Genomic DNA, 24374 nt, shown 5'->3' with positions numbered 1-24374 from the left:
CTTTATTTGATACTATGAGAAATTCAGAATGCTAAAGTGTCATTGTGTTTACTTGGTTATAAATCCTGCATTATCCCCAAGAATTATAAGTTTTCATTTTGTGCTTATATGCAAATATCATTTGTTCTTATCAAATACAGTTTGGTATAGAATTAGTATCCATTTGGGTGTTATTGGAATTCGCATGCTGATTCTTGTTCTTCATACACTGGCTGTTGTTCCTTTTGAGTAATTTGGTAGAAACTCAATGAAATTTATCTAATTAATTTAACTATGAAACAAAGTAAGTGCATGATTGATAAATGTTGATCTATTTTGCCACAAAATCATTAGAGCCAAAATTATAGATACAGTTTGAAAACCTAATGAAGGGGTAGTTATGTACAATGGAGCTACTCCAGAAAATAACCCAATACCCTTTGCTAGTTGCTAGTCTATAATCTATACGGCATCAAAATACAAAATACAGAATGCCAGACACCAATGACAGCTTTGTTAGTAAAGTAAACTGTAAAAGACAATATATTATCACCCCTCAATCTCCCACTAATAAAGTCATGAACGAACATATTTTGCTTTTTACCCCCCATTTTTATCAGAAGAAAGCTTGGACCAAAAGTAAAAGCCATACAAGCACATAAAACGCCATTTCTGCCCATTTTGACCCCACTCTGTACTCAATCATTCATCACTGCTTCTCTAGCCCTCCCTAAAAAGTCACAACCAACCCCTTCCTGTTTCCGTACCTGCTGCCCGGATACAGGCCCCCACCTGCCCGGATGACTCCACCTCTACCCGGGGCCAGAACACATGATTTTCTCGAATAAGCCTTGATTCAGAGAATCCCCCAAATCAAATAAGGCAGGATTGGCTGTTTTCTTTGTACCCCATGATTAAACTGATGGTCTTGTTATGTTCATTTCACCAAGACTTTAACCTTTTCCGTTTTTTTTTTTTAAAAAAAAAAAAAATCTCAAACAGTAGCTGGTAGCCCGTGGTTGAGAAACGATCTGATCCGTCCATCCCATCCAGCTGTCACGATCACAAGACCCCATGTGTGACAATTATACGAGCAAGAAGACGACGATCGGACAAATTTTTTATCAGATTTACGTAACGGAGTTGACAAGGACATGGACATTGACAGTGACTTTGACAGTGACTTTGAAATGCCAGGTGGAGGTGGCTGACTAGGACCGGATGCCAGAAGTTTTTCTTCTGGCCATGTCGCAGAAGCTTTTGGTATCGACTCTGTAAAGTACTGGGAGAAGTAACATGGCGGCAATGAGCGGCACCACCCATCCTCCACCTCCCCTCCACCGCCCACAAAACCAGACCACGGGACTGCAACCGAGGCGTTAGCAGAGAAACATTCGTAGGATGTGACAGTCTTATTTTGGTCAAACGAAAGTCCTTTTTGATCATAGCAGTTCCAAATATATACATTTGAATCCTCGTTTGATGAAACAATGTGTTTCCCATCTGACGTGAAGGTTGCACAAATCGGATTTGTAGATGTCCTTTGACCTTTAAATTTCCCAACCACGTTGATGCCGTTGAGGATTCTGACTTGGGAATCCGCACAAATCACCATAAGTTTACTTGGATCTTGTGGGTAATACTGTAATGTAATGCAATGACCATTTATCAGTATTATGTTATTGAAGTGTGATATGAATTTAAACTCTAAAAAGACTCGGAAACAATGATCACCTGGAAACCGATTATCCTCTGTGACTTCTTTTTACTATTAAGGTAAACCGATTCTTCCATTTGAAACTGATTTTCTGGTAAGCTGAAGAAACTACAACAACCGTTCATGGATCCGATGACGCCACCCTGGAATTTTTTTTTTTATATTAGTAATTGGATTTTGTAATGAATGAATACGAATGGGAATGGTATAGTGTCGAACCTTTCCATCGGGAGTGTAAGCCACAGCCGTGACTATTTCACGTAAATCTATCCAATCGACCACCTGGCATTTAGAAACTGACCACATTCGGACTTTTCCATCGATTGAACCGCTTATAAAATAATTTTGATTCGAAGGCTGAAATTCCACACATGTCACTGCATTTTGTTTTATCAAATGTAAGCAAGTATCATCACGATTAAGTAATATATGAATAAAATTAATCCATTTGAGACAGAATCAATACCATAGTTGCTATGCGGGAAGACTCGAAGGCATTGATCGCTTCCAACTCTCCACAATCGAACTGTTTCATCAACCGATGACGATAGAAGAAACTATAACATCAAAAACAAATTTTCAATCACTTCCTCAAGATCAAAAAACCAGAGTTGTAGTTTTTCTTAATCATGATTGACGACACTCACGTTATTGTTGGACCATGAGAGATCGAGGACATGGCCGGTGTGTCCATGGAACTCATGGACTGGTTTCTCTAGTATCCGGAAAATTTTAGGAGGAAAGATGACACAGGCTAAGTTTTTACTTTTTCTCATACTCTTCATCCTGCTAAGTTTCTGTTTCTCCTTCTCTTTCTCGTTGTCCGCCGTTAATGGTGTCAATTCTGAAAGATTATTCACAGTGAAGTATAAACAAGAGGAGTCAACATCTGGAATATCAATTTCATCGGATCTTTCATCTTCAACAACTTGCCAAACACGGACCACCATATCTTCTCCAGCACTAGCAAGATAACGCCCATCAAGACTAAATTTCATGGTTAAAATTGAACCTTCGTGAGCTTGAATATCTTGCCCGATAAATACAGCCGATAGTTCCTTTAATCTCTTCTTATTTTGACGAACTCTGACTCTCTGAACTTTCCCCCACTGGGGCTCCGGTGGTGGCGGAGGTGGTGGCATAAGTGCCAAACTATCAGACCTACGCGTCGTCATTGACCGTAACCTACCAAAAAAATGACCTTTTACTCTGTTCATCGTCTTCACCATTGTCCCGGCGACCTTAAGCCTATCTGTCAAATTCTGAACGACCGGAGCTGGTATGATATCTGTTGTCGCCAATAACTTCCCTCCAATTTCTTCTTCTTCTTCCTTGCACTCCCCACCGCCATTAGATTCTTCAATTCTGGAAATTGTAGACGAAGAACATGTGGCATCGTCGCACCAGACTGAATTAGAGGAACTAACCGGAGATTCTTCTTTTTCTTGTTGTTCATCATCTTCTACAATGGGGGTTCTCAGCACGGCTCCACTGGTCTGCATAATTCTATCGTCGATTTCGATTTCCCGTATCACCACATCGTCGTCAACCGTATCATTACATAGAATATGATCGTCTTCCTCGGAGCTTAAACCCATTAATCGAAGGAAAGTGTGCTTTCGTTGGAGAACACTTGTAGGAGCATTGGCCCATATATCATATTGGAAATCATTAGGCACAGAGTCGTCGTCATCATCACCCCCATGGCTAATCTCGTCAGGTTCAGAAACAGGATGAGGCAGCGAGTCGACTGAGCCAATGCTATCGGGAGCATCGAAAAATCGATACTCGTCTTCCTCGCATGAGCTATTCATGTTTTTGTTGTTTTTTTAATTCAGCCCATGAACGTCACCTCAAGAAAGCAACCATTTTAAGCCCTAGGCAATGAACATACCAAACATATTAATTAAAAATTAAAACCCCAATAAAAAGATTACACACCAACCCAGATCAGTAAAGGCAATTATATATATTCTAACAGCTAATGTAATTATTTGTTGTTATTATAATACAGTATTAAAGAACAACCAATATATCTGTCGTGGATCCAGATCCAACGCCCATTGAATCTCTCCGCGTTAACCATACCTCCATATGCTTTCTGCATTGATAAATGGAACCTGGTCTCGTCGGTAGAAATTAACGTAAAACTCATCGTTTTGAAGAACGATGACGACAGGGATTACATAATCATATGGGTCGATGAAGATTAAAACTAAAGTTACGGAAGAAATTACGTATAATGTATGTATATTATATGGAAGGTGGAAAGGAGATTGTTGTTTACCTTCTTCTTCTTCCTTTGAATGAAAATGCCAAATGGGATTGGAATTGTAAGGGGTTAAAATTTATTAAAACTGTGAAAAAAAATGGAGAATTGGGGATTTAAATTTAATTAAAAGGGAGAAAGAAATAGAAATTCCTTGATATTCGTGAAGAAGGGATGGACCGATAAACGAGAAGTGGAGGTCTGTAAAAATTGGTGTTTGTGTTGTATAACCCTACATACTACTACTCTCCATTGTCCCTGTTCCATTACTTTTCTGTCTTTTTCTGTTTTTGATTAAATGGGGACAATAAAACCTTCCTCAATTTCATAGATTTATGGCCTTTTACTTCTTACTTAAATCTTGTATATATATATTTTTTATTTTTTTATAAGATTCTCTTACAAACATAACTTATTGTCCTCTCGTTAGCCAGATTTATAACTGTTAAAGGCCTATTTTTTTTTTTAACGTTGTTAAATATTATTGATGCATTCCTACTCCAAATGTCAAATTGTATGTATAGTCCATATTTTTTAAAATCAATTCAAATAGTCTCTAATATGCTTAATAGTTGTCTTTAAATTCGCTAATTAGTTTTAAAAAAAAAACTATTTTACCCTATGTATTTTATTTATTTATTATTAACATGTTTATTATTAACATTTTTATAAAAAATGGGGACCACTATCACAGATCTTTAACCTTTATCTTAACTATGCTGACATTTTCATCGGTTCATATTATATTAGTAGCATAACGGTAAAAAGACAAACGAAAACATACGTCAGATGAAGAAGTTATGAATTTTTAACGGACTTTTCCTGTCCCGGCTTGTTAAAAATATAACTGTAAAAATTAAATCAAAATTAGCCGATGGAGTCTAAACGAAAGTTGTAGAGTATGATCCCACCTACGCGTGGATATAAAGAACGTCGAAAACGGAGCTCGTATGCGAAAGTTATGATTTTTCTAAGTCGGGAAAGAGTTGTGCGAAATCGGGTGACGTGGCGAAATCCTGGCCGTTGCTTCCTCCTCACGGCTAGCCACCAGATCGTGACATGTGGCATGGACTCGGCGAGTAGGTTTTCCGACTCGGCGAGTTGATCAGATTTCCAGCCTATAAATAGAGGTGCGGGGCAGCCTCATTCCTCACACCTTTTACCCTCTCTTTCTCTCTCTAAATACCTCATACAGTACAGTCATCGGGCCCCGCCTGGCATCGAGTCCCACCCGGTAAACATATACACATAACACATGCAAGAGTCACGCAAGCATCTAGCATACTAAAATATCAAACCATGGGCCGACATTGGTGTCTTCGAACCGATAAACACGGTGAGGAAACTCACATCATGTTGCTGAATCTCACAAATAAATATTTGGTTGTTGGCCCGCTAAAATCTCCGCTGTAACACCCAAAAATTCAAGCCAAATTAAAACTTTTTAAAACATTTCAAAACACGTGATTATTACAAACTTGTTTTCAAAATAGTATATTGTCAGAGTATTTAAGGATTAAATCATAAAATCATAAAATGTGAGGAGCGGTACGATCACGCCTTTACCTTCCCGCGATCATCAGAAGTACCTGAAACAATAATCGATAAATGTAAGCTCGAATGCTTAGTGAGTTACCCCCAAAATACCAACCTCATATAACCATACTCATAACATATCAGCAAATACAAAACAGCATACATAATGAGCCTTCAGCCTGACTGGACCGCCTCGCAGGCCTTCAGTCTATCTGGACCGCTCTCCGAGCCTTCGACACGTCTGGACCGCCTCGCCGGGCCTTCAGCCTATCCGGACCGCTCGCCGGGCCTTCGGTTTGACTATCATACCATCCTGGGTCTGTAGTCTATCCGGACCGCCTTGGGTATGTTGGCCTTCAGCACAAAGCAGGACTGCCTCAACCTAAACCCCCAATCAAACAACATGTGCACATATATATCATACGCTAGCATATACAACAGTCAACCGATCTAACAGATCATCAATCATAGCAACATCTTATAACTAGGATACAGACCTAACCGGTCACTAACATAGCATCATCCTTTATATACCAGGATACCGACCTAACCAGGTCACTAAGCATATCACCATCTTAACTACCAGGATGTAAATCAATAAGCATATCATGCAATAAACCCAGATATAAATCCGATAAGGGTCGGCATTGGTGCCTTAGACCCTATTGATATAGTGAGGATAACTCACCTCACAATGCCGCACTGAAAATGATAGGCTCAACTCTTGAATCACCAACAGGAACTCCACCACCTGTAGTTACCATAAACCCTTTTTCCATAAATCTCTCAATCTACCAAAATACCCCTAGAGGTCAACTGGTCAACCCCTGGTCAAGGTCAAAGTTAACAGTCAAGGTCAACAGTCCATGTTGACCCAACTCGTCGAGTGCAGTTCGCCGACTCGTCGAGTTCTTCCTGAACTCGAGAAGTCGTGAAATCCTAGGTTGACTCGTCGAGTTCCCTTATAACTCGTCGAGTTCATACGTGTCCAAAGGTTGAGAGAAACCCTAGCCGACTCGCCGAGTCCAAGGCAATCTTCAACGGACTCGCCGAGTTGTTCATCCAACTCGTCGAGTACATGGCCATCTTCATGTGGCTCGCCGAGTCGACCTTGCGACTCGCCAAGTCCCTTCAGTCCTTCATCCATACAGACGCTTTTAAGCCATGCAGCGGCTCCATATTGCAGATCCAAGCTTCTAAGGCATGTTTATCACGTAAAGTTGCAAACTTTACGTGCATGCAAGGCCCTAGAGACTCTAAATGACCAATCTAAGCTTCTAATGGAGCTTTACACCTTAGGAGAGTCTCTTATTTGCAAAAGCTGAAAGCTTTATGGACTTAAAGGCCCAAGAGAGTTCAGATCTGAAGTTACAACTTCAGATCTTAGCTTATACACAAGAAAAGCTTCCAAACCTACTAGGAAAGCCCTAAAATCCACCCAAAAGAGGTCTAGAATGAAATGAGCCAAGGTAACAGCCTAATACCTTCAAAAAGGGTGTCAACTGGAGTAGATCTCTGCTTCCCACGAGTCTCCTTGCTTCAATTTACTTGTTTCCAAAGTGTTTCTTCACCAAGATTTCCTCTTCTAAGCTTTAATACACCAAAGAAACACACACATACGATTTAGGGTTTAAGGGTGCCAAGAAGTTGTAAAGGGGAGGCTGGGGGAGGCCAATGATCCTTTAAATAGGGTGCAAAACCCCGGAATTTAGGGTTTCACCTGCCAGCTCCTACTCGTCGAGTCCCTTCTTGGACTCGGCGAGTAGGTCACTAAAACACGCGGACCAACCCGCTGCTACTCGACGAGTAGGGCAACCAACTCGTCGAGTAGACCTTGAAATCAAAGAACTTTATATTAAATCAATACCTGAAAATCGGGGCGTTACAATTCTCCCCCACTTGAACTAGACTTCGTCCTCGAAGTCTGCCGCGGTGAACAGTTCTGGGTAATTCTCCCGCATCTCTGTCTCTGGCTCCCACGTCCACTCGGACCCCCTACGATGCTCCCACTGTACCTTCACTAAAGGTATCTCCTTGTTCCTCAGAATCTTCATCTTTCTCTCCAGTATGGCCACAGGCCTCTCCACGTAATTCAGGCGCTCATCGATCTGAATATCGTCCAGCGACACCACCGCCTCCTGATCCATGATGCACTTTCGCAGCTGCGAAACGTGGAAAGTGCTGTGGATCCGACTAAGCTCTTCCGGCAGCTCTAACCTGTAAGCGACCTTGCCAACCCTGGCAATGATCCTGAACGGCCCAATATATCGGGGACCTAATTTTCCCCTCTTCCTGAAGCGGATCACACCCTTCCAGGGCGAGACCTTCATGAGTACCATGTCACCGACCTGAAACTCTAGCTCGGATCGGCGCCGGTCGGCGTAACTCTTCTGCCGACTCTGAGCGGTCTGCAGCCGCTGTCTAATCTGATGAATCTTTTCGGTAGTCTGCAAGACCACCTCCGTCCGACCCATCACCCTGTGACCAACCTCACCCCAACAAACTGGGGTGCGACATCTCCGCCCGTACAACAGCTCGAATGGCGGGGCGCCAATGCTGGAATGATAGCTGTTGTTGTACGCGAACTCTGCAAGTGGTAGGTGGGAATCCCAGCTCCCACCAAAGTCAATGACACACGCCCTCAACATATCCTCGAGGGTCTGAATGGTCCGCTCGCTCTGACCATCAGACTGCGGATGAAATGCTGTGCTGAAGTGCAACCGTGTGCCCAGCTCCTCGTGAAACTTCTGCCAGAAACGGGAGGTAAACCTGACATCATGATCGGAGACAATGGAAACAGGAACCCCATGGCGAGACACGATCTCGCGAACGTACACGTCGGCCAATTTCTCGGCCGATGAGCTCTCCCGTATGGCCAAAGAAATGGGCACTCTTGGTCAATCGATCCACGATGACCCATATAGCATCAAACCCCTTCGCCGTCCTCGGCAATTTGGTAATAAAATCCATCGTGATTTGTTCCCATTTCCACATGGGGATCTCCAGAGACTGCAGCTTGCCATGCGACCTCTGGTGCTTAGCCTTGACCATCCTACAGGTCATGCACCTCTCGACGTACCAAGCGATTTCTCGCTTCATGCATGGCCACCAATAACTCAAACTCAAATCTCGGTACATCTTAGTGGCCCCCGGGTGAATAGAGAAATGAGACTTATGAGCCTCCTCCATAACCGTCTGTCTAACCCCACCAGACATCGGTACCCAAACCCGACCGCATCGGGTCAATAATCCCCGACTATCCTGCTCAAACGGGGTATTCTCACCCTTGATCCTCTCCAGCTTCCAGTTCTCCTGTCGCATGCCCTCAACCCGGGCATCTCTGATCAAACTCACAAGCGGAGAGTCCACTGCTATCCTCATACATACCGCTGGGGTGGAAGACCCAGCTGACTTGCGGCTCAAAGCATCCACAACCACATTCGCTTTACCAGGATGGTAAATGATCTCGCAGTCGTAGTCCTTGACTACGTCCAGCCACCTGCGCTGCCTCATGTTCAGGTTCGGCTGATCCATGATGTGTCTCAAACTCTTGTGATCCGTGTAAATGGTACATCGAACCCCATAAAGGTAATGTCTCCATATCTTGAGGGCGAACACCACCGCCCCCATCTCCAAGTCATGCGTAGGGTATCTCGTCTCATGCGGCTTCAATTGCCGCGACGCATAAGCTATCACTCGTCCTCTCTGCATAAGGACCGCCCCTAACCCTGTGATGGATGCATCACATAACACCACAAAATCCTCAACTCCCTCCGGGAGTGTCAAGACTGGGGCCTCGCACAACCGCTGTCGGAGGGTCTCAAATGCCCTCTGCTGCTCAGGGCCCTACCGGAAATCCACCCCTTCCTCGTCAGACGAGTGAGGGGTACCACAATCTTGAAGAAGTCCTGTATGAATCTCCGGTAGTACCCTGCCAATCCCAAAAAGCTCCTGATGTATGAGGGAGATTTCGGAACCTCCCACTGCATAACCGCCTCGATTTTGGCCGGATCGACCAAAATCCCCTCCTGGTTAACGAGATGTCCGAGGAACTGGACCTCTCGTAGCTAAAACTCACACTTCGAGAACTTGGCGTACAGCCGTTCTCGTCTCAAAACCCCCCAACAACTCCCGCAGATGCTCCTCATGCTGATCTCGGGTCTTGGAATACACCAAGATATCATCTATAAACATTATGACCGATCGATCCAGCATCGGTCTGCAGACCCGATTCATCAGGTCCATGAATACTGCTGGTGCGTTGGTGAGCCCAAACGGCATCACCACGAACTCGTAATGACCATAACGAGTCCGAAACGCGGTCTTCTCCACGTCCTCCTCTCTGACCCTGACCTGATGATACCCAGACCTCAAGTCTATCTTGGAAAACCATGACGCACCCTGCAATTGATCGAAAAGATCATCTATCCTCGGGAGTGGATAACGGTTCTTCACTGTTAACTTGTTCAACTCCCGGTAATCAATGCACATCCGGTGCGAACCGTCTTTCTTCTTGACGAAGAGTATCGGCGCTCCCCATGGAGAACTGCTCGGACGAATGAACTGCTTTCACAACAGCTCCTGCAGCTGTGATGACAACTCCTGCATCTCTGGTGGTGCGAATCGGTACGACGCCTTGGCAATAGGGGCCGCACCTGACACTAATTTGATCCTGAACTCGACCTGCCTCTCCGGAGGCACTCCGGGTAACTCCTCTGGGAACACATCAGCAAACTCCCTGACCACCGGAACCCCTGAAACTGGAGTCTGATCCCTGACCCGCGTATCCACCACATACGCTAAATAACCCGCACACCCATGCTGAATGTACTGCCGAGCCCTGGCAGCTGAACAAAACCCTGAACCCACTCTGGTGCCCTCGCCATAAACAATTAGTTCTCCCCCACTTGGGGTTCGAACTATAAGTCGCTGACCCTCGCAATCTATCATGGCACCAAAATGGCTAAGCCAATCCATCCCTACGATTACGCACACCTCCCCCATGGGAATCGGTATCAAATCAATCGGAAAGGACACCCTGAAGATCTCCAACTCGCACCCTCGATAGACCGAAGAAGCAAAAACTCCGTGTTCGTTGGCGATAGAGACTCGTAACGGACACTCTAGCTCGCCCACTGGCACACCAAACTCCCTACTGAAAGTCTGAGATACAAAAGACCGACTCGCCCCCGAGTCAAATAAAACCAAAGCAGGCAAGGAGTTCACTAAGAACGTACCTAACCACAGGTACAACGGATAAGCATAAAACATACGTAATAAATGAGATAAAGGATAGAAACATACCCGCAACCACATCTGGTGTTGCCCTGGCCTCCTCTGCGGTAAGCTGGAAGGCACGCCCCTGAGCCTTCGGAGGCTCTGCCCTAACTGGCCTCCCATCAGTAATCCTCAATGTAGCCGGCATTGGAGCCTGCGCCGGCCTGGCTGCGAGCTGAGGACAGTTGGTCTTCACGTGACCAACCTGATGACAATGATAGCATATCCTCATATCCGATGCAGGGGCGGACTGGCGACAGTCCCTCGCATAGTGCCCCTCTCTACCACACTTGTGGCACCCACTACTCGCTCGACAGGCTCCCGAATGACCCTTGCCGCACTTTCCACAAGTGCGGCCCTGCTGGCTCCCAACCCTAGAATCAGCGGTCTTAGACCGCTTTGGTGCCGGCTGCGCCTGTGCCGGAGCCTGACCCTGCTCTCTCAGTTGTAACTCAATCTCAAGCTCCCGCCGCCTGACGGCCTCCTGTAACTCCAGAATTGTATCACAACGCTGAGTCGCCACAAACTGTCGAATATCTGTCTTGAGCATGCTCAAATAACGGGTCATCTGAGCTTGCTCAGAAGCAAACTCCGGGCAGAACATCGCCCTCTCAGTGAACATACGAGTGATCTCCGTCACCGTCTCCCGATCCTGTCTCAACTCCAAAAACTCCTGAGCTAACCGTTCCCGCTCGACTCGAGGAATGTAGCGAGCGCGGAACATATCCCTGAACTGCTCCCAAGTAGCAACAACTCTCTGCTCGTCTGAATATGACCCAGTCATCAACCTCTACCAGTCCTTTGCCCCAGACCTTAGCAAGTTCAGGGCACAACTGACCTTCTGGTCAGTAGGATATAAGCATGTGAAGAAACATCCCTCCACGTCAGACAGCCACCTCATGGCTTTGATGGGGTCCTGAGTCCCATCAAAAGTAGGGGGCTTCGTGTTGTCGAAGTCCCGATACTGAAAAGCCCGACCGGCTCCCATCCCTACCGCCGATACAGCTGCTGCGGCAGCCGCCTCGGTGAGGGCTGCGCAACGATCATCAATATACTCCACCATAGCGGTCTTAATAGACCCTAACATCTCTGGCAACTCGGCCCGGAACAAAGCAGCAACCTCATCATGCAGGATCTCCCGGATCCTGTCATCCCTCTCATCTGACCTCATTTTGCCGATAGTCTCGGGCGCTGTCGGCGCCCCCTGTCCGCCCTCTCCCTCTCCTGATCCTGATCCCGAACCGGATCCAATCACAAAGCGCCTGGTCATCACCATTCTGAAACATAACACAAGGTATCAGATAATCCATATAAAGAACTGGGAACCAACTCCTGACAAAACCCTAGGGGTTGTGACTTCCTTGCTACGCGTATGGGTCCTGTGCTTTCAGTATTACGGGCCCATACTACCTTCCACACCTACCTATATTTGTCCCAAGTATCATCACAACGCCCTAACAATATACATAATCATGGCGAGCACTCAAGCCTCACTCCTAATGGAAGGCTAAATATCTCGTAGTCGGCAGACTCATCCTAAACAACCTATCCATTCATGAAACTTCCACCAACCCTGCAGCCCTTGAGTATGCTAACCATTCATAACACTGGACCCTATAGACTTTCGAATACTCGGTCCTACTCTAAGCCCACAACCAGAAAAGGAACAGGAAATAAAGCCAAACCAAACATTCTCAGGCTATAAGATCTTAATTATGTACAGTCGTGATGCATACACTAAGCAAATACAGTAATGATGTCAATTCCATATAAGGAAAACCCTAGGCTATCAGGAATCATATAATCAGGCAATTCTATCATGCAATTCCTGAAGATCCCTAGCCTAGTACTAGCATACTGTTCTAACATATCACATAATCAAATAACTGTATGGTATTTTGGGGTCTATCCGCGAGCTCCGGCTGATCGTACACTGCATCCTCCTTTATTTTTTTGAAAACCATTTTAGAAATCATTTTATAATATTGTCCTCAGTTTGAGACTGGAGACACGCGAGTGTTTCCTCCAATTCACTCAAACCAAGGCTCTGATACCAATTTGTAACACCCAAAAATTCAAGCTAAATTAAAACTTTTTAAAACATTTAAAAACACATGATTATTACAAACTTGTTTTCAAAATAGTATATTGTCAGAGTATCCCAAGATTAAATCATAAAATCATAAAATGTGAGGAGCGGTACGATCACGCCTTTGCCTTCCCACGATCATCAGAAGTACCTGAAACAATAATCGATAAATGTAAGCTCGAATGCTTAGTGAGTTACCCCCAAAATACCAACCTCATATAACCATACTCATAACATATCAACAAATACAAAACAGCATGCATAATGAGCCTTCAGCCTGACTGGACCACCTCGCAGGCCTTCAGTCTATCTAGACCGCTCTCCGAGCCTTCGACACGTCTGGACCGCCTCGCCGGGCCTTCAGCCTATCCGGACCGCTCGTCGGGCCTTCGGTTTGACTATCATACCATCCTGGGTCTGTAGTCTATCCAGACCGCCCTGGGTATGTTGGCCTTCAGCACAAAGCAGGACCGCCTCAACCCAAACCCCCAATCAAACAACATGTGCACATACATATCATACGCTAGCATATACAACAGTCAACCGATCTAACAGATCATCAATCATAGCAACATCCTATAACCAGGATACAGACCTAACCGGTCACTAACATAGCATCATCCTTTATATACCAGGATACCGACCTAACCAGGTCACTAAGCATATCACCATCTTAACTACCAGGATGTAAATCAATAAGCATATCATGCAATAAACCCATATATAAATCCGATAAGGGCCGACATTGGTGCCTTAGACCCTATTGATATAGTGAGGATAACTCACCTCACAATGCCGCACTGAAAATGATAGGCTCAACTCTTGAATCACCAACAGGAACTCCACCACCTGTAGTTACCATAAACCCTTTTTCCATAAATCTCTCAATCTACCAAAATACCCCTAGAGGTCAACTGGTCAACCCCTGGTCAAGGTCAAAGTCAACAGTCAAGGTCAACAGTCCATGTTGACCCAACTCGTCGAGTGCAGTTCGCCGACTCGTCGAGTTCTTCCTGAACTCGAGAAGTCGTGAAATCCTAGGTTGACTCGTCGAGTTCCCTTATAACTCGTCGAGTTCATACGTGTCCAAAGGTTGAGAGAAACCCTAGCCGACTCGCCGAGTCCAAGGCAATCTTCAACGGACTCGCCGAGTTGTTCATCCAACTCGTCGAGTACATGGCCATCTTCATGTGGCTCGCCGAGTCGACCTTGCGACTCGCCGAGTCCCTTCAGTCCTTCATCCATACAGACGCTTTTAAGCCATGCAACGGCTCTATATTGCAGATCCAAGCTTCTAAGGCATGTTTATCACGTAAAGTTGCAAACTTTACGTGCATGCAAGGCCCTGGAGACTCTAAATGACCAATCTAAGCTTCTAATGGAGCTTTACACCTTAGGAGAGTCTCTTATTTGCAAAAGCTGGAAGCTTTATGGACTTAAAGGCCCAAGAGAGTTCAGATCTGAAGTTACAACTTCAGATCTTAGCTTATACACAAGAAAAGCTTCCAAACCTACTAGGAAAGCCCCAAAATCCACCCAAAAGAGGTCTAGAATGAAATGAGCCAAGGTAACAGCCTAATACCTTCAAAAAGGGTGTCAACTGGAGTAGATCTCTGCTTCCCACGAGTCTCCTTGCTTCAATTTACTTGTTTCCAAAGTGTTTCTTCACCAAGATTTCCTCTTCTAAGCTTTAATACACCAAAGAAACACACACATACGATTTAGGGTTTAAGGGTGCCAAGAAGTTGTAAAGGGGAGGCTGGGGGAGGCCAATGATCCTTTAAATAGGGTGCAAAACCCCGGAATTTAGGGTTTCACCTGCCAGCTCCTACTCGTCGAGTCCCTTCTTGGACTCGGCGAGTATGCCACTAAAACATGCGGACCAACCCGCTGCTACTCGACGAGTTGGGCAACCAACTCGTCGAGTAGACCTTGAAATCAAAGAACTTTATATTAAATCAATACTTGAAAATCGGGGCATTACATCCGCGCTATCACAAAATAACATCCAATTAATAAAATAACATCCACTTAATAATTGGATCCCGACTCACGCTAAGACTCCAAAGTAAGGTAAAAGACCTTTTTACCCTTTCCCTAACTTGGCCCAAGGCCAAAGCCCAATCCAAATATCCAAAAAGCCCCAAATTCCAAAATAATCATACAAGGCCCAAATATAGCCCGATTTTCCAAATTGGGCCCAAACCCCTTCATGGGCCGTCAATCAAAGGTCCAATAAAATACCCTTAGTCTAAAATAATATTTTGATGGCCCAACAAGGCCCTAATCATCTAGAGTCCAAACATGGCCCAACACCGTGAGCCCAACATATCGAAGCACATCTGCTGAGTACGCGGGGCATACTCAGCTCATACGCTAAGCGTACTTGCTTTAGGGCTTGTGCGCGTGGTGTACCAGCTTGTACGCCCATCGTCCTCCCAGCTCAGCCAACTTTCTTCATTTAACACTTATCTGGTTAAGACTGCGACTCAAATCTTAGGTCTGACTTCCCTGAGGTTGTTTATCACATAAAGTTGCCAACTTTACGTGCATGCATGGCTTAATGGGGCTCTAGAGCTCAAAATAGCTTAATAAATGACTTAACACATGCATGAGACCAAAACCACCATAAAGTTTGCACCTTTATGATTAAGAAACCCTTAATATGCCCAGATCTACAACTATAAGCTTCATAAACGACCTTAGCTCACAAAATCAACCAAAGAGGGACCAAAATAGCCAAAAACAAGCCAATACATAGATCTATGAAATGAGATGACAAGCTTTAAACTTTATACCTCAAAAGCCACGAAATGAATGTGCTAAATATGGATCTCTAAACTCCCCCCCCCCAAAGATTGAGTCTTCAAGCTTATTCTTCTACCACTTCAAAGTGCACAAAACCCTCAAATGATCAAAACTATAGCTCAAAAGCACCACACAAGGGCAAGGGACGAACTAGGGGTTTTAAAGGGTGAAGGCCGGTTTAAAATGTACAAGAGGTGAGTTAATGAGGCTTAAATAGGGCACAAACCCTAAAAATTAGGGTTTTTCCCTGGCCAGCGTACGCGCCCGATACCCGCAATCAGGAAACACTAGTACGCCAAGCGTACCCTATGGTACGCCCCATGTACTAACCACAAGGACCAAAATGCAATTCTTTAAATATATATGGTTGATTAAGAACATACCAGATCAAGTGTTACAACATGGCTGGTCCGTCCCCTGAGCCTACATCATGTCGGACCGCTCCCTTTGGGTGTACAGTATAAACTAAATCGCTCGAGTATCTTGGCCTTCAGCACACAGCTGGACCGCCATCAACCCACCCATAATATTTTGACATATACAATAACAGACAATAAGCAAACAACCAGTCACATGCAATTACTAACTAATCTACATGTCTAACAGATCACTACAACATACCAACATCCTAACATACATATGATCTATACTCTAGTACAAAGTATAGTGAGAAAACTCACCTCATTGACAAAATTTAAATCTCTACAGCTTGTCATCTAAAAATATAGGTACATCACCCCCATGAACATTAATAAGGGTCAAATCTCAATCTATGACCTAAAATCTTAAAGTTTGACCAAAGTCACACTTAGCCAAAAGTCAACTAGACAAAACAGTCTCGAGACTCATCAACTCATTAAGATCTTAACCTTTATTTCCAGAGATTTAAAGCTCAGATGTGGATCAATTTAGACCACGTATGGATAAAGTTTCCAACTTTATCCATTTCCAAGCCTCTAGGAGCCTATATCTCAAGCCATAGAAAAAGGACCCAAATGACTTAAGATATTTATGCATAGATGATTATTGAGCAAGCTTCTAACTTTATGGGACCCTAAGGTCCAGAAATTACTATGATTTCCATCGATGACCCCGGAGTTGCTTCAAACTCCAAGGGTTCACTTCCAACAACCAAAAAGGGATTCTAAAACTTAAGAAATAACTCAGAAGGTAATAATGTATGAACTTTATACCTTATGGAGCCTAAAAAAGCTTGTAGGAAAAACCCTTCAACTCCAACAACTAGCTTTGATAACCTTTTTCTTCTTCTAAGAGCCTTAAAAAGCCAAGAACACACACTAAATCAACAAGAACACACACACACACACACACTAAGGTTTCTATTAGGGGGTTGGAGGATGAAGTTGAGAGTAAACCCTAATCATATGGTTGCTTAAATATGACCCAAGGCCCAAAGCCTATGGTTTTGCACACAGCCGCCACCGCACAGTGGCCAATGCATGACCACGCCGTGGTCGAAACAAAATGTGCTTCTCATTAAATTACATGGCCATGCTTATGGGTTTTATAGGTTATAAAATACATGTACATGCAGAAAAATCAATTAACATTTAATGGATACATGCAACCTATAAAGGATCTATGTCATAACACTTTGAAGGTAACATACAATGAACAAAAAAACCTACAAGAATCCTAATGTAATAAAAAACATAGGGTTACATACATTTGTGGTATTGTAGCAAACAACACTTCTAAATCCTTATTGGTCTTGCAAAGCTAGCACCAAAAATATGATGCCTCTAATGACTCACACCTATAATCCTAGAAACCCTAGAATGAAGAGGAGAGAGGAATGAGAGGGAAAATTTGTTCGTAAGGCTTTTAGGAAGAGTGTGTAGGAAATTTTGGCGCCCAAGGGGTCCTATTTATAGCTTAGGTAACTTGCAGGCAAATACATATTTGAATTGATTAAATAATACATTTAATCCCAATTCAAATATTTTTCTTATCTGCAACCAGAAGGATTCTAGAAACCCTAGGAATCCCTCCAAAACCATCCATACCATGGAGGGTTCTAGAATTGTTTTTTTGTTCAACAATTGAATAATTACAATTCACCCCATGCACCTCTAATTAATTCCAATTAATCCATATGGTAATTCCAATTAAATCTTATTAATTATGATTAATAATTAATTAATTATTATTGATTTCATATTAATTTATTAACCATATAAAATAACAACTCAATTATTTAACTATTGATATCACATTAATTTATTAATCACATAACAAATTAACAAATCATTTATCTATTTACAATTAATATATTAATCACTGTAACAACCATAAAAATCATGCCAAATTTGAACTTTTTTAAAACATTTAAAAACATTAAGTTATTACAATTCGTTTTCAAAATAGTTTAACATTAGAGTTCCCAGAAATCATAATCATAAATCGAGGAAGTGTACGGTCATGCCTTTGCCTTCCCGCGATCATCAGAAGTACCTGAAACAATAATCGATAAATGTAAGTGTAACGACCAAAAATTTCAACCAATTTAAAACATTTTACTTCATTCAAAAACCATTAAATTCATACATCTTGTTTTCAAAATAGTTTAAACATCAGAGTATCCCCCAGAATCATATCACATAAATCATAAAACATGAGGAGCGGTACGATCACGCCTTCGCCTTGTCACGATCTCCTGAAGCACCTGAAACAATAAACCACAACTGTAAGCCCGAAAGCTTCGTGAGTTCCCCCAAAGTACCCATACACACATAAACATTCGCATACAGCAAAGAACAACATACTATGGGTCCAATCAACCTTCCGGTTGGAATACCCCTGGCCCTCAACCATCGGGTTGGAATGCCTACATACTATGAGCCCAATCATCCTACCGGGATGGAATACTCTCGGACCACAACCATCGGGTTGGAATGCCCATACACCTATACGTACAACAATAACTACTATGGGTCCAATCATCTCGTAAGATGGAATACCCCAGGCCCCTCAACCATCGGGTTGGAATGCCAACATACTATGAGTCTAATCATCCTACCGGGATGGAATACTCCTGGCCCACAACCATCGGGTTGGAATGCCCCACTTCCTATACATACAGTAACTACTACTACTATGGGTCCAATCATCCCTCAGGATGGAATACCCCAGGCCCCTCAACCATCGGGTTGGAATGCCAACCTACTATGAGTCCAATCATCCTACCGGGATGGAATACTCCTGGCCCACAACCATCGGGTTGGAATGCCCCTACACTAGCAAACATGCACCCATAACAGGCAACCACATAACACTCTACAAAACCAACATACTAGGGCCCTATCATCCAACCGGGATGGAATACCCTCTGCTACTGCTCAACATACATATCCCGCAGGTAACCTCCTACCAGCGTACATAAGGCAAGACCAACTACAGGTCTATAAATAACCACTACCCAACTACCGGGGTGCTAATCCAACAAAACTTGTCATCACTTAACTACCCTATCCTCCAGGATACTAAGCTAGCAGAGCATAACATCATATCATTATCCTATCTACCAGGATACTAGCAAGCATATCATCACATAAGCATAACAAGCTCTAAACAACAATTCAAAGGTCCGGCCTTGGTGCCGTAGACCCTTGAGTATAGTGAGGATAACTCACCTTGCAACTGCCGAAATCCTGCAAATCTCTGACCGCTGACTCACCGGAACTCCCAACTACCACATGATAATCACCAAGTTAGAATCCAACATGACTTTCTAGGCCAAGTGCCCACACCACTCCTTAAATCCATTTTCCTTTTATTGAGCCAAGTCCCAAAACCAAGTCCATATGCAAAGCCCAATATTGGCCCAATTTACTAAATTGGGCCCATCTTTCTAATCGAGCCTAGATCCAAGGTCCCTAATAATTATTGGGCCCAAATTACTCCATCTATACTGTTCAGTCATGGCCCAAGCCCAGCTAGCCCATAAACAGCCCCATACTTCACGGCCCAAATTCGAAAACCCAACAAAGGGCGTACGCTGGGCGTACTCCTCTGGTACGCGGGGTGTACGCGCGTCTGTACCAAAATCCTTCCATGTGCTTAATGGCTTAAGCACTTAAGCCAATATGCCAGATCTAGTGACAAAAAGGGCCTAAGACTCATAAAGTCTCAAACTTTATCCTGTTTGACGTCCATAAAGCTATTAACTCAAGGTCTTAACCCATTAAGACCTTCCTACTTCACACATGGGACAACCAAAGCCATTGGGACCTCATTTTTCTCACTCAAGACCTCTCCTATGGTCTGAAAGGACAGCTTATCTTAACCAAAACACATCATGCATTATATTGGGGGTTTTTGGGACAAGAATGGTGTCAAAACTTCACAACACTTAGATCTACACAAAATAGATGTCAAGCAAGAAGCTTTATACCTTAAAATAGTTGCAAGAGGTGATGCTATCTCAGATCTACAAGCTCCAACCACCAAGGTTCCTTCTTTGCCAACCTCTTCTTTATTCTTCTAAGCTTTCTTTGCCAAACTAAGCTCCACAAGGCCAAACACACCCAACAATGGCAATGGAACGGCTATCTAGGGTTTTTCTGAGGATAAGGGAACAGATAAGGAGGTTGGGGTTGATCCTTTATATTCTTTATATAGTGGCTGGCCCTAAAATTAGGGTTTAATGACTCTGAGCATACGCTGGGCGTACCTCTAGTACGCTGGGCGTACGCGTCCTTACACCCGCGATCATTTACTCTATTACGCTAGGCATAACCCAGCCTACGCTGGGCGTACCCACGCGTGTCCCAAATTGCATGCATGGCCTTCCTCGATAACTTTTCCATTAAGGGCCATAAATGTCAATATCTTCAAAGTGTCATAACTTCTTTATTCTAAGTCCGCTCCCGATGAACGTTATATCGACGTAAAGGTGGTGAGAAGCCCTACGCTTCTAGCAACACACCCTGGTCCGAAACCTTCTCGAATGAAACCCATTGCCCACAAAAGACTGAAACGCCCTTACTCTTGATCTCGGAAATCCATAAATAAATACTTTTAGAACGGGGCGTTACAATTCTCCCCCACTTAAATCTGATTTTGCCCTCGAAATCGCCAATTGTCAATTCTGGCTACCCAAAATCCCGAAAGGCACATTCACGCCCCCAAAGCGTGACGACCACCAAGGGAGGCTGACCCCACTGGAACTCCAACTCGAAGAGATACATACTCATTCTCATGCAGTATCAAATACCTACCTCTCCGGGATGCCCTTTACTTGGAAAGTTAGATTGGATCTGTCTCCCTGACAGGCCGCCCAAACTAACTATCACCTGATCTCTTCCCATTGGTATAAAAAGGACTACTCAACCATGGGAACCTGAGTTTCCGACCCGAAAACAGAACCACGGGTCATAATCTGCTGCCGACAACACTTCCTCTCTTTCAACTCATACCCAAACGTACATACAACAATACCCTCACATAAACCAACACTCACACCTGGCCCAATCAACCTCGGGCTGGAATACCAGGTATGCCTACGACGGGTCCGCTCATCCCTAGGATGGAATACCCTCGTATCCCTACACATGTTTGGCCTAATCAACCCTCGGGTTGGAATACCAAACACATCAGGTCCAATCACTCATTGGGTCCAGTCATCCTCATGATGGAATACCCTAGATTGGAATACCTCCACATACATGACCCAAACCTACAACCATACTCGGAACCAAGGACCTTGTCCTTGCGTCACCCTCGAACCCTTCGGTTCGACACAACTGAGTGTAACCCACTCACACCTCCTTATCACGATCTCTAGGTCCTCGACCTCCGACTGGAATATCCTCACACAGTCCTCAACATCGGTCCAGACTACCCCCGAGTCTGCTAACCTGCTATCTCACTTTCCTCTGTCCAAATCTCCAATCTGGAACTACTGTCCTTCTCCTCTTCCAAGGAGACTGAACTCATGTCTACGCATCATCCAACATTGCCACAGTGACAGAACCTCACTATACATCACCCTTTAGCGGCGCTCACCGCTATCTCATAACATGTATACATACTCCGAGATTGATCGCATCGCTAGCAATCCATACATAGCCTGCCGCGTTTCCTCAACATCTCCGACACTTGGAAATAAGCCCACTGATTTCCATCGCATAGAAGCACTTCACCCCTTGCTCAAAGATCCTCAATACATATAAAGTCCTTACTATGAATGGACCGCCTCATTGCACCACTCCAAAGACCTCATCCAAACCGCAGCATGTAATCATCCTTCAAACAACGGCTCATTCGAGAATTTCCAATTCTCCCCCACTTAGAGCACTAGCTATTATTCACAGGCGGCGAGGCTGACATGCTGCTCAATCGAACCCCACAATACACCGAACTTCAAGGAACCTAAGTTCCGACTGACACCTCTGGCGCTGACCTGATCTCCTCGGTCACGAGCTGATAAGCACGCCCTGGAGCCTTTGAAGGCTCTGCTCGACCCTGACTCCCGTCAGTTGGTCTCAAAGTGGCTGGCGCTGGGGCCTGCGCTAACCTGGCAGCCAGCAGAGGACACTGAGCCTTCATATGGCCCACCTGATCACAATGATAACAAAGTCGGACTCCTGCGGCTGGAGTCGACTGCCTGTAATCTCTGGCTATATGGCCCTCCTTGCCACACTTGTGGCACCCCGAAGAAGAACGACAACTTCCCTCGTGCACCTTGCCACACTTCCCGCAAGTGCGACTCCTCTGACATCCCTGTCGATAATCAGCGGGCCTCATCCGCTTCGGTGGGGCCTGCCTCTGCTCTCTCAACTGGAGCTCAATCTCTAACTCGCACCACCTAACAGCCTCATGTAACTCCAACAAGGTACTACACCTCTGCGTGGATACGAACTGCCTGATGTTCGTCTTGAGCATGCTCAGATATCGAGTCATCTGAGCCTGCTCTGAAGCAAACTCTGGGCAAAACATCGCCCTCTCCGTGAACATCTTGGTGATCTCCGTCACCGACTCAGAATCCTGCTTCAGCTCCAAAAACTCTTGAGCCAATCTCTCCCGCTCCACCCGCGGAACATAACGAGTACTGAACATGTCTCGGAACTGATCCCAAGTAACCACAGCTCTCTGCGTATCAGAATACGATCCCGTGGTCAACCTCCACCAATCCTTCGCCCCGAGCCTCAACGGGTTCAGAGCACACCTCACCCTCTGATCAGCAGGGCATGAACATGTGAAGAAACATCCCTCCACATCTGACACCCATCTCATAGCAATAATCGGATCCTGAACTCTATCAAAAGTAGGGGGCTTCGTATTGTCGAAATTGATGGGTTTTGAGCATTCTAACACTTCCTAAGTGTACATGCAACCCTAATAACCTTGGATCTATGTTTGTCTAATTATCATGCAAAGTTGAATTCCAAGGTTATATTCCTATCTAGCATACATGGGGAACAAATTTTAACTTGCATGAAAGATAGAATAACTTACCTTGTTGTTGCTTATGATCCTTGAAACCTTGTGAGCCTAGCACCCCAAGTGTGATGCCTCAAATGCTTCACACAACACCAAATGCTTTTGGAATGACTTTAGAGAGAATACACACTTCTAAAATCGGCCTAGCCCTCTTGTTTCTTATGTGTAGCCGATTTTGGTGGAGAATGGGTTTCTTATATAGTGTTGACACATCTAGGGTTACACCATGTAAACCCTAATGTGTCATGACTCTTCATTTACATGACCCATGGGTTTGTAACTCCCATGGAGCATCCTATGGGTGGAACCCAACTTGATAATCGATGGAGCCTCTTAGCCCACTATATAAGATATGGAAGATTTACATAATCTACCCATATATTTAATTAGTTATCTTTTGATCACTTAATTAATTCTAAATTAATTCTTGATCAAACTAATTAAATAATATTATTAATATATTAGAACTTATAATATATTAATAAACCATAAGTGTTATTTCTCTCATTTTAGTTTATCCAATTGCATGGTGCCATGCAACCCAAATGGACCATGCCGGGTCGGGTCAAGTACATACCAGAAATAGTTATGGACTTAGACACCTTATCCAATAGTCTCCCACTTGGATAAGTCTAATAACTATAACTGCAATACTTCAGGAACCGATCGGCAATCGTAGCTCTTTCAAGGTCTCTCAGAACTGAGAAGATGATGATACGCCATTTAAGATAAGTGATCATATAATCCTCTGTTCTAGATATCAGCCGGACAAATACATGGAACAATGTCTTACTTATTGTCCAGCAGTTTGTTTCCTGATTTCCGATTTGTTTGACAAAGAACTTAATTGAACACATCAACTTAGTTCTGACCGGGCCCGGTACATAGGTCAAAACAGAATCATCGAGGGGCCCAAATATCAGCTTCTAATCCAAGAAGGAACAAATAAACTTCGGCTCATATGTTTGTTCTACCACTCATTGAATTATAAACAAAAGCACGTTTTATAACATCGAGTTACCAATGCGTTAACGTACAATCAATGCATAACCAACTCATAAGTAACAAATCATATCTCTAGGTTTGAAGACTTATATGATATTACCGTCTCACGATCACTCGAGATAAATTCCATGAAGTGATTCCAGTGAGCGTGGGTTGAGTCCAATGCTCAGAACTTATGAGCACTCATGAGTGTTGTAGCCATGTCCAACAGCTTAGACCTCTGCAACCAA

The 24374-nt window shown here is 44.1% G+C and overlaps 1 protein-coding gene across 1 annotated transcript; it reads right to left on the bottom strand.

Annotated features, from left to right (window-relative positions):
• Positions 1–295: 295 nt before the first annotated feature.
• On the bottom strand, positions 296–4183 carry LOC145132491 (uncharacterized). The gene is made up of 6 exons (XM_079067289.1): positions 3984–4183; positions 2344–3573; positions 2163–2253; positions 1916–2073; positions 1714–1839; positions 296–1621 (listed from the first exon to the last, which is right to left on the bottom strand). The coding sequence occupies exons 2-6, from the start codon at positions 3508–3510 to the stop codon at positions 974–976; spliced, it is 2190 nt and encodes a 729-aa protein (XP_078923415.1). The 5' UTR covers positions 3511–3573; positions 3984–4183; the 3' UTR covers positions 296–973.
• Between the last annotated feature and the right edge of the window lie 20191 nt (positions 4184–24374).

Source organism: Lactuca virosa, chromosome 8 (assembly GCF_052849685.1).
Source record: "Lactuca virosa cultivar CGN04683 chromosome 8, Lactuca_virosa_CGN04683_v6, whole genome shotgun sequence".
NCBI lineage: Eukaryota > Viridiplantae > Streptophyta > Magnoliopsida > Asterales > Asteraceae > Lactuca > Lactuca virosa.
Note: the sequence above shows the minus strand (reverse complement) of the source record. Positions and strands in the feature narration are given on the sequence as shown.

Coding starts and splice junctions, on each gene's coding strand:
- LOC145132491 (XM_079067289.1), bottom strand. CDS start 3,510: ATGAATAGCTCATGCGAGGAAGACGAGTATCGATTTTTCGATGCTCCC. Junction 1,840..1,915: donor CTTACACTCCCGATGGAAAG/GTTCGACACTAT, acceptor AAAAAATTCCAG/GGTGGCGTCATCGGATCCAT. Junction 1,622..1,713: donor AGAGGATAATCGGTTTCCAG/GTGATCATTGTT, acceptor ATTACATTACAG/TATTACCCACAAGATCCAAG.